The sequence below is a fragment of the Frankliniella occidentalis genome, unplaced genomic scaffold (genome assembly GCF_000697945.3).
Source record: "Frankliniella occidentalis isolate FOCC.00 unplaced genomic scaffold, Focc_3.1 Scaffold138, whole genome shotgun sequence".
Classification (NCBI taxonomy): Eukaryota; Metazoa; Arthropoda; class Insecta; order Thysanoptera; family Thripidae; genus Frankliniella; species Frankliniella occidentalis.
Window position 1 is genome coordinate 274,473 of NW_026267265.1, and position 11,087 is coordinate 285,559.

Here is an 11,087-nt window from a genome sequence, read left to right on the forward strand (position 1 = left end):
CACCCCCACCCCCTCACCTCCTCCACCTATTATATCCGCCATAACACATTCAGCTGCTTTCTCTGTGTACGGTACACTGCCAAGTCGTGTTGTTTTGTTGGGCAATACACGTGCATACGTCGGAGCTATCGGCGGCTGTGACTGGCGACGAGCCTCGAGTTTTCTGTCGAGCGACGCAGAGAGCCGTGTGATCGGTGGGTGTTGTACTACACGTGCGGGGCGGGAGGGGCGGACGGGTCGCGGCAGACGAGCGGCGAAAGCCGCGTGCTGTGTAGGTTTCCTTGCGGCTGATATGGCTCGGGTAAAAGTGGAGCACTCGGTGTCCACGCCGGGGCGGGGCGGAACGGAGCGGGCCACAAATAGCGGTTCGGTTCGCACATGAATAATAATTCAGGACTGAATCGTAATTCGATCAGACCCAATTATTACAGCTCTGGGCGGTGCGGACGGGCGGGCTAGAGTCGTAGTGCACGCGCGTCCTTGGTCTGCTGGTGTGTTTGTGTGTGTGCGTGTGTGACCCACTTTTAAAAAAGTTTTCTTGTTTTTGCGATGTGCTTCTGGTAAGAGGTTGAGATTTTGTGTCGTCCTGTTTGTTGTTTTAGGCGGTCTTTTTGTAGCCGTATTGCCTTCTCTTCTGTCGTCGTGATGTCGTTGAACCATTAGTGCGAGAGAGACTGCTCGTGTGCCGCAAAGGTCGAGCGAGCGTAGTGCGAGCGTCTCCCGACTCAGTGTGACGCATCCTCCTCCGGTAAAACTTTGCCACTCGCTGTCTCGAGTGTCCAAGTGCCTCGACTGTTTTGTCATCGGCCGTCGCACTAGCGCATTTCTCATTATCGCCGCATGCATAGCGGTCACAGCTCGGGTCCCCGCGCCACACGCTGCAGTCTGACGTGGCCAGCCCGCGGCCAGCACCGGGGCCCACGGCCGGCCCACGGCCCACACGGGGCCTACCCGCGAGAGGGCTGCCTCCGGGACAGTCTCCCCCAAAAGCTATGACGGCCGCCTCGCTGTCGCGCTCGCTCGCGGGACGCCTCGCTCGGCGCCGATGCGACGGAGAAGTAGTACACTGGCGCTGATGACAGGCGCGACAGAGGCGACCGGGCGACCCGACCTGCGGAGCTCTTGCGGGGCCGCGAGCGTTTTCGAACGCCGCTCGCGGTGGCCACGGTACGGTGGTGGCGGCGGCGGTAGTGGCACTCGGTGACGGGGAAGTGGGAGGGGGGGGGGCAGGGGAAGGGGCCTAGCTACACTAGTGGCCGCAGCAGAGGCCCGAGGAGGGCCCGGCTACACTAGTCAGGGTGGGGTGCAGCAGGGGGCGCCCCTAAGCGTTCCAGACCCGTGGACTCGAGGATCCTCATTCCATCCACATGTAGCTCGACGCCTGCGCGACGTCTCAACGGCGGTGTGGCGTAGCTCTCCGGCCGGAGCTTAGGCGCTTAACTTTTTGCGTTAACCCTCGCGGTGGCGGGCGTTAGGGGCGTGTTTGGCGTGGTGTAGTTAGTAGTACACCGCCGTCGGCAAACGGCTCGGTACGGCTGGAGGAGGACTTTGTCGAGGCCCTCGTGGTGGCCGGGCCGCGCTGTCCCGTTGCGTCGCGGGCCGGACTCGAGTCATTGGCTGGATCACCAAACACGCCCGCTCTCCCCCCCCCCCTCTCTCTCCCTTTCCCTCCCTCCCTCCCTCCCCCTCACGCCGCCCCTCACCTCCCTTTCCCCTCCCCTGGGTCTCGCGTCCCGATCCCTTCTTCCACCACACTATCGATTTAAAGCACCCTCCCCCTCCCCCCTTCTTCCCACGCCCCGAAGGTCTTGCGTTTTCTATTCAAGTCATCCCACCCGCGGCAGCAGCAGCATCGCCGCCGCGCCACCTATTTGCGAAAAAGGGTCCCAACATTGCCGTGCGGGGTGGGGGTGGTCCTCCTGGGCCGATCGGCCCACCCCGCCCTGGCAGGCGTCGGGGGCGTCGGTCGGGGTGTCGACGGCGCCCCGGCCACGTTTAAAGCTGCCCCGATAACATTCTCCTTTTGATTGCTCTTTCTGCTTCTGCAGGCTAATGGGTCTCTGTCGCGGTTGTTGTAAAAAATTGCAGACAAATGGTGTATTGATCAGTTGTTGATGTCGGTCCTCTGCCCTGGCGCTCCCTGTCTCTCCCCGTGTGTTGACGTCAGCGTCCTTCACTCGTTTAGTCGTCGCAGCTCGTCGCAGCGGAGCGGCTCGTCAGGGCGAAAGGGACAAAATAAGAAAAACAAAAGGGGTTGGACTATTTCTGTAGGTGTCGTGCATTTTGCCTTTGCCCTGCCGTTGCGCGGCGCTAGGCGCCTCTCCTTCCTCCTCCCCCTCCTCCTCTGATTCCTTTTCGTCCTTCCCCCTTCCCCGCCGCGCCCCGCCACGCCTCGGCGGGGGCCTATCGATGCTGCTAGCGTGTCGATGTTCGTTCGAGGAGTCGCTCGGCTCGACGCGGCTCGGCGGGCCGTGTGGCGGTGGTCATTTTGTTGGTCAATCACCGGTGATCGGGCCGGGCAGCAGGCAGACAGACCCGGCCGGAAACGAGCCGCATCTCGGCTCTGCGTCGCTCTGCGTGTGATCCGCCCCGCCCGGCCCCCCGCCCCGCAAAGATGGCAGTGGCAAGTGGCAACCTCGCATCTTGTTGCCTGCCTCTCTGCTGGTTGGCGGACGCGCGCCGCACTGGGCCAATGGGGCTACAGGATTCGAGAGAGGCTTAAACTTCCGGTGCGCGCGGAAATTCAAGTTGTGTTTGGAGAGTGCAACCCTTCGGGGTCGCTGCGTTATATCGCCGGCGGGGAGATGAGGAGAGGGCCCCCCTTATTGTCTTGTCTGAGTCACAACGCGGCTGGCTGTGGCCTAGGTCAGGGAAGCTAATGTTTCCTCGGGAGTACGAGCTGTTATTTTTTTTTGGTGTGTGCGCGCGCGGGGCTGGTAATCTACAGTACAATTACTTATGCAGCTGTGTGGAAGTCAGACCATCATGAAATTCTCGTAGGGCCACTTTGTTGTTTCATCCCTCGACCCTTTTCACCGGTGACGCATTTCATTGCAGACTTGCTTGCGTATTTTCTTTTTTTCGAGTTGTTATTATTCTGTTTATTTGCCGTCATGAATCACTGAGTGGATCATATTAGCACGTTCCTAGGGTAACCCGAGGACATCCTATTGCACTGCTGCTGAGGAAGGGAAAGTTTTGATAGTCCTCTCTTTACCCGCCCCTCTTCACCCCCACCCCCTCTTCTCCCTTTAACCGTCTCCTCCCCCTTCCCCTCTGCGGCCCATGCTCCTGTATCCCCCCCTCCCCCTCCCCTGATTGTTCCGTCTCTGTCCACCATCTTTTTTTTACCGACAGTACAGTCCGTCCGTCTGTCTGCCGTCAAGTAGCATACATCGAAATCGAAGTGAACCCTTTATGTGTAGTTAAAATCGTGAAAATGCAGGGTGTCGTGGCGGTGCGCCCGCCGGGGGGACTCGCCGGTGTCCGAGGCCCCTGCGGCTGCCCACCTGCCTTCTGCCCGAGCTTCCCAGCCCCGAGCCACAACTCGACTTAAAATTGGCCAGGCCTAGTATGTTTGGCCGTCCGCTCGGGCCGCCCCGATGGTTTCTGTGTGTCTGAGGACATTTGGGAACTGTAGGCCAGATTGTGATGTGTCCTCGACTCGTAAATGTGCCCTTAACGTGCCCTCAGTTGAGTATTTACGGCGACCGAGAAGGCAACCTAACCTCACTTTTCACTATGTAGGCTGTACCAGCAGGTCAGTACGATACTGTGGGCTAGTTTCTGATGCGACGTTTAAGTATTTCTCGTCGTTGTTCGGCTGGTCTTTACAAACCGCCCTGTGTGTTTCTCCACTCTGTGAAGTGTGTAGTTGTTGAGAAATGTAGGGAGACAGTCAATGATGTGTACAGTAAACACATCCTGCTTATTTTGTAAACTATTTAAAGTTTTGGTCTCTCTTTCGGCTGCAAATATCCCCAGCATGACTAGGGATTTTATTTCACTGTTTACATTGTGCTTGTGGATGTAATTTCTTTGTTCTATGTGAAGAATTTTGAACTGTACTCTGAAGTGGGATCATTGTGTCAACTTTCATTGTTTCTAAAAAAATTGTATTTTCTTCCTCTCCAGATGTCAGCTGGTTCACAAATTCAGATGGCACCACAATCCACTGTGAATTCAGGCCAGTCTGTACATAGTCAGGACTCAAACATGAGTACAGGTAAGAAGTGTTTCTGTTCAGTATAATCTGATGTTTTAAGTTGGAACATTGTCCAAAATTGTTCTTTGGTCTCTTTTAGGGTCATCCCACAGTGATAAAGAGACTGATGGTAATACTCCAGAGAAACATCAGCAAGCTCGAACACCTTCTGACCGAAAAAGAAAGAGAAAAGCAGATGACATAGGGGGTCCGGGATCAATTGGTGGACCGGCTGGTGGTCCTGGAGGTACTGCTGTATCAACGAAAGGAGGAAGCAGAACAGTTCCAGAAACTAAAAAGATAAATGACTATTTTGTGAAGCACCCGATGCACACACCCCATCCTCCTGGAACAAGCCCTATTCGACATGGTGGGGCCAAGAGTCCTTCACCTCAACAAGGTTACTCCATGGTAAGCATACTATTTTAATTTCTCTGAACTCATTGAAAATTTTCACGCTTTGTCACTGAATTTTTTATTATTTTGCCCTCTAGTTTCCACCCTCCCCCCAGCAAACAGTACCACCTGTAGTGACAGGTGATTACGCTAGTCTCATGCACCCTCCCAGGCAGCACCCTAACCCTAATAATATGATCAGCAAACAAGTCCAGGTATGTTTTCAACTCAATAAGTCTATTTAATTATTAGTATTGTATTGTTGATCATTTGAGAACTTTGAAACACAAGATAATACAAAGTGGGCTTGTGTTTATACAATGTAGCTGTAATGGATTTATTACTGGACCATTACTGTTATATTCTTGATAGGGTTTGTTTTTCTTTTCTGTGCTGACTATTAATGTCAGCCTGTGTTCACTTACTGAACTAAGTTTGCTTGTCATTCAGAATGTACAGGATTGTGAAATTATTTTTGTAGTACATCCTGTACTTTAGAGTGTTTAGTCTAATCCAGTTCATGGGTTCAGAGATATGAAGTGCTTACATTTGTGATTGGCTTTTCCTGCCCTACAGCAGTTTTGTTTCTTATTCTGTTTCAGACTGAGCTGACTTGCCAAAGGATACAAGAATTCGAGACACAGGCTTCAACTGATTTGGAATTAAGAAACACCAAAATAGATGAATTAACTAGAGTAAGTGTTATCTAATTTTGACAAATACACCTTTGTTACCCTGTTGTCATTCAGCTAACTTGTGTTTTGTCTTTCTTCAGACGTCAGATGAATTAAGACATACAATCAGTGCACAACAAAAACAAATGGACCAGCATAAAGCTCATGTTGCAAAATGTATCGATGTAGTGACAAAGTTATTAAAAGAAAAGTCAAATATAGAAAAGAAAGAAGCACGTCAGCGATGCATGCAAAATCGGTTGCGGCTTGGCCAGTTTGTTACACAGAGAGTAGGTGCCACTTTCCAAGAGAACTGGACTGATGGTTATGCTTTTCAAGAATTAGCAAGGTACTGTGCTTCACTTTTTGTGATGTTGGTTTGTGATATTGACAGGTTTCCAAAATGCTAACCACAATTTTCCCTGTTTCAGGCGGCAAGAAGAAATTTCATCGGAGAGAGAAGAAATAGACAAACAAAAGAAAATGTTGTTGAAGAAAAGGCCAACTAATGAGACTGGAAGAGGCAAGAGAAATAATAATACTAATGCCCAGCAGACACAGCAGCAGACAACTGCAACTACTGTCACCACTGGCACTCCTTTACCAACACCCCCTGTTCAGGCTGGTGGAAGCAATTCCAATCCTGCAACCACCAACACTGGAACCACAACGCTTCACAATGGCACTGATACTGCTACTTTCCTGAAACCTGAGGCATTACCTGGGTTCTCAATGCAGGAGTACTATGAAGCAGATGAAATTCTCAAACTACGGCAGTCTGCTCTGAAAAAGGAGGATGCTGATTTGCAGTTAGAGATGGAAAAGTTAGAGAGGGAGCGAAATCTGCACATTCGTGAGTTAAAGCGAATTCACAATGAAGATCAGAGCCGCTTCAACAATCACCCTGTTCTCAACGAACGGTACCTCCTACTCATGTTACTTGGTAAAGGAGGGTTTAGTGAAGTGCATAAGGTGAGCATAGTGTTCATTGTGAAGTACCTGTGTGTTCCTCAGCCTCTTGCTCTGTGTGATCCAACTGCTTTTCTCCCTCAGGCATTTGATTTGAAAGAGCAGCGGTATGTTGCATGCAAAGTTCATCAATTGAATAAAGACTGGAAAGAAGATAAGAAAGCAAATTACATTAAGTAAGTTCTGAAAATACTCTATCCACTTATAACTTTGATCTTTTTGTAGATGACACCAAGCATTTAAGCACTTCCTAATCATCTGATGTGTTTCTTTCTGCAGGCATGCACTTAGGGAATACAACATTCATAAGCTGTTGGATCATCTACGGGTTGTGAAACTGTACGATGTGTTTGAAATAGATGCTAACTCATTTTGTACAGTACTTGAATATTGTGATGGTCATGATCTAGACTTTTATTTGAAACAGGTAATGCACACATTCTTTTATTGACTTTTAATTGCTGTTTTCCTCTATTTTGTCCTCTTCTAAATTTTATCTCTCTTTGTTGTTTTAATTTTCAGCACAAAACAATAGCAGAGAGAGAGGCTAGATCAATAGTGATGCAAGTTGTTTCAGCCCTAAAGTACCTTAATGAGATCAAACCACCTGTGATCCATTATGATCTCAAGCCAGGTCAGTAGATGTTTTCAAATGTTATCTTTCTGCTCTCAATACGTCTTTTTCTCATTATATTTTTCTAATCAAACAACTTGCTTTTTTTTTATTACAGGAAATATTCTGTTGACAGAGGGTAATGTATGTGGTGAAATTAAAATCACAGACTTTGGGTTAAGTAAAGTCATGGATGAGGAAAATTACAATCCTGACCATGGAATGGACTTAACCTCACAGGGTGCTGGCACTTATTGGTAAGTTTGACTTTTTTAGATTTCTGGTATTATCTTAGACTACTTGGCTTGTTTTTAAACTTGGTTTTGTCTGTTTAGGTATTTACCTCCAGAATGTTTTGTAGTAGGGAAAACTCCACCAAAAATATCTTCCAAAGTTGATGTTTGGAGTGTTGGTGTTATATTTTATCAATGTTTATATGGCAAAAAGGTAAATATCATTATTTTATTGATAATTTTTCTCGTATTTTTGTCCCTTTTTTCATGTGGTTAATATTATTCCAATCTAAACTCATTGCAGCCATTTGGACATAATCAATCACAAGCTACCATTTTGGAAGAAAACACCATTCTGAAGGCAACAGAAGTCCAGTTTGCCAACAAACCTACTGTGAGCACTGAGGCCAAGGTAAAATTTCTTACAAACCAATATTTTTCTTGATTCTGTTTTTGCAAAGCCGTAAACTTTATTGGGATGTCTTTTTTATTTTCTTTGTAGAGCTTCATTCGTAGCTGTTTGGCCTATCGGAAAGAGGACCGAATTGACGTGTTTGCGCTGGCGCGGCACGAATATCTCCAGCCCCCAGTGCCCAAGAGTGGGCGCCAGACCAGCAGTCACCAGATCCAGGCTGTGCAACAGCAGCAGCAGCAACAGCAGCAGCAGCAGCAGCAAATTCAGCACATCCAACCACAGCCTTCATTCAGTTCTGGAATGTTTACTGGAATGAATCAATCAAGCTCATCATAGTGACTGCCTTGTGTTGTGCAGCAAGAAAGTGAATCACATTTTGTAACGCCAAAAAAACTAGTTAGACAATATGAGTAGGCTGCTCTCTGAAATGCACTAGCCAGACTCTGTGCATTTGTGTTCAGTTCTGTTCTGCGGGCAGCAGAGCTGGGAAATACAACTGAGTGTCCTCAAATATCAGTAAAAATTTTAAACTTTGCCTTTTTTTAATTCATTCATTTTGTTTTTAAATGAACTTGTCAGAAAATGGTTTGTTAGTGATCTTAAAGCAACAGTATCAAAAGGTTTGTTGTAGTGAAGGGTTGTCTGATTGGTTCCTCTGATGTGTTCCACTTAAGTAATCTGCATATATTACTTTGCTAGATACTTCAGCAAATTACAGTTAAGGTGGACTGGCATGTAAGTTATTAAAACCTTACTAAAAGAAGGAAAAAATCTTCAATTTATATTTTGACGAAGTACTTTGTTTAGTGTGTATATACAAACGTGTACAGCATTTTGTTATTAAGTTTTTGCAAGTTTTTGGGACTAGCTGCCTATAGCCACCTGGCAACCCTTATTTTGCTAGGCAGGTATCTCGACGTGGAGTGGCAACAAGATCTGTCCAGGTGTATTAGCAATTCCAACTCTTTAACTACTTCAGACTTTTTGTACCAGCTAAAATGTTGTCAAGGGAGGTTGGGCACCTTCCTAATGTATACATAGAGTGTATGTAAATTTCCTTTTTTTACCAATTTTTCCCTTTTGTAGTGTACATGGTACGTGGAAATGTGATAACCGCTGACCTGTAGGATGTACCATTAGTGGGAGGAGTGCCGAAACCTAGGCAGAGCAATTGTGGTTGCTACATACGTGTTACTGTATTTTCTGACGGTATGTGGTGTAAGCTTGTTGCCGTTCTGATTCGGGGGCCCCTGTTATGAGCTGTGAAATCGTTCCAGTTCTCCAATTGTTATCATATTGTTAGCCTTGCCTTTGACTTGGTTTGAAAAGGAAGCATTTTTAAATTGTTATTTGAAACAGTTGGAAATACTCTTCCTTCAAATATATTCTACATATTATACACATCCGTGCGAGTGTGAAGGAGATGGATGGTGGCAGTCCTGTGATAGCAGCGCCGACTGAGATTGTTATGTTTTCAAGACTTGCTCTCATACCCAATAAAACATGCTAAGACCAAAATGGGAAAAAAAAATCTGCATCATAAACTTAGGATACATGATTGTTGTTTGTTTCTGTTACTGTAATAATACAGTATGTGTGAGGACTTGTTATGTGCCGCATCATGTGAAGTACCTTTATGGAGTCTTGAGTGTGTACTTGTGAGAGCATGTGTGTCTGTGTGTGTGTGCGCCTGTGTGATATAGTGTGCGTGTTGTGTGAGTGTTGTGTGAATGCGAATGTATGTGTGTATCCTGTGCTGGACTGTATGCTCCAGTGTGATTTCTGGTACCCCTTCTTGCCCTTAACTGGTGCTCATCAATGTTTTCCTATTTTAAAACGGTGTCCTTTTTTTTCCATTTTCTGTTATCCTATTGTTTTTATAATGTGAACCTAGTAATTATGAGAATCAAAATCATTTTCTCCACAGCTCAAAGCAAAATATTGCATTTATTTCTATGATTAGAAAGTGGTCAATTCTTATTTTTTTTAAAATAGCGCATTTGGCTTTAATATTCAAAATTTTCAATGAATTTTATGAAAACAGATCTGGCTTTTTTGGAATGTACCTTGTGGATTAAAATGATAATCATTGTTATACATAATGAGCAACTCCTACTTCTTGACCTTTTAATTGATTTTTTTAAGTACAATGAAACCCTTCTTGTATTTATTCTTTATTTTGTAATTTTTATTTATGGACTTGCAACGGAGTGAGTAATATTTTAGTGGCCAACTTCCGTTAGCCAAGTTCTTGGTTCAAGGTTTTCTCCACAATTGACATGAACATGCTGTATCAGCATTTGTATTTCATAGAACTTTTCCCATTTTGCATAGAATATGTGAAGACATTGAACTGAAAAGCTCAGACCAGATTAAACCACACTTGATATGAATGGATCTGATTACGATTCACTTGACTTCTTAAATTATTGCTAATAAATAATATTATAATTGCCTTGCAGAATGTTTATGTACATAGCAAAGAGAGTAAAGCGTCTGATCGTCACAGTTCTGTGTGTTTCTGTGAATCCTTAATCCCAAACTGAACTAAGTTTCATTTTCTGTGCGTATATTCTTTCTCATTTTTTTTTCATCATTTTTTTCCCTTGGACTTGCAGCTATTCTGTTGTGTGGTTAGTCTGAAAGGTGTCATGTGATAATTTCCATGATGTGCTTTCGTGTCTGTGTGTTACACTCTTGTGAAAATACACAAGCTTTTCAAGCTAATAAGAAGGGATACCAGTGAGCATGAGTGTTGCACTTGGGAATGAAAATAGAATCTCACTTTACCCATTCTACCCTGTGACTAAAACAACATTTCTGGGGCTGATACCTAATTGCTTGGAGTAAAAAGGTACTGGCACATGTTCAATAGAAATATGTACTTTGTGTTCTGTTCATCTCATTCATATTTCACTGTCATAAAACCATTTGATTTCCTTTGTGTCAAGTCTCTTGAAAAGATATTTTTTTTAACTGCCCTGTGTAGATGAGAGTGTGCCCGACCAGTTCAGGGTACCTTAAGAAATTGTGAGATATCCCATGTTTCCACACCCAAGGAAAACACCCTTCAGCATGGTATGCTGAGGATGGCAAAAGACCACATTCCACATGTGTGTTTTCTCTCAGTTATAGGTTTAGTCAAAATTCCAGAGAATGTTTTGCATTCCTGGTTTGCTTGTTCTGTATAAATTCATGAAGTTGTGATTTGCAGATTTAAAGCTTCTGCAAGCAACATGAATTATCATTCAAAGGGCTGCCTAGTACTGAATATCTGCTCATAGTGCTTCCTGTAAAGTTACAGGCATTCTTAATTAAGGTTTCCATATGGAGCAGTATAAAACTTAACAATAAAAACAAAACTTCCTCATTTTGTGAGAAGCTTAATGAGGACAGGATGTTTGTGTTGTCAGACAAGACTGAATCAGTTATTAATGAGGGAGATTGCCTCTCAATTCAAGTCACGCGTGCTTGACACTTAGTACCCGTTTTTTGTGGTATATTTTCTCATCAGCAAGTCATATTGTTAACAATGCAGGACTGTAGAATGTTTTAAAAAGTTTCATATTATTAATTTCAAACA

At 45.4% G+C, this 11,087-nt stretch overlaps 1 protein-coding gene across 5 annotated transcripts in view; it reads left to right on the forward strand.

Annotated features, from left to right (window-relative positions):
• The window catches only part of LOC113214827 (serine/threonine-protein kinase tousled-like 2), a 23,897-nt gene extending 13,885 nt beyond the window's left edge, over positions 1-10,012 (forward strand). For 3 of the 5 annotated variants that reach the window (XM_052270774.1, XM_052270775.1, XM_026434318.2), the window contains 13 exons: positions 4,135-4,225; positions 4,305-4,615; positions 4,699-4,815; positions 5,203-5,295; positions 5,376-5,623; positions 5,706-6,246; positions 6,328-6,419; positions 6,523-6,670; positions 6,766-6,877; positions 6,975-7,113; positions 7,192-7,303; positions 7,394-7,501; positions 7,592-10,012. In XM_052270774.1, coding sequence (XP_052126734.1) covers positions 4,135-4,225; positions 4,305-4,615; positions 4,699-4,815; positions 5,203-5,295; positions 5,376-5,623; positions 5,706-6,246; positions 6,328-6,419; positions 6,523-6,670; positions 6,766-6,877; positions 6,975-7,113; positions 7,192-7,303; positions 7,394-7,501; positions 7,592-7,840 — 2,361 coding nt within the window. In that variant the 3' untranslated portion in view covers positions 7,841-10,012. Of the gene's footprint in view, positions 1-3,340; positions 3,761-4,134; positions 4,226-4,304; positions 4,616-4,698; positions 4,816-5,202; positions 5,296-5,375; positions 5,624-5,705; positions 6,247-6,327; positions 6,420-6,522; positions 6,671-6,765; positions 6,878-6,974; positions 7,114-7,191; positions 7,304-7,393; positions 7,502-7,591 lie in introns of those variants that run through there. The other 2 variants (XM_026434320.2, XM_052270776.1) reach the window with 2 other exon arrangements.
• Positions 10,013-11,087: the final 1,075 nt, after the last annotated feature.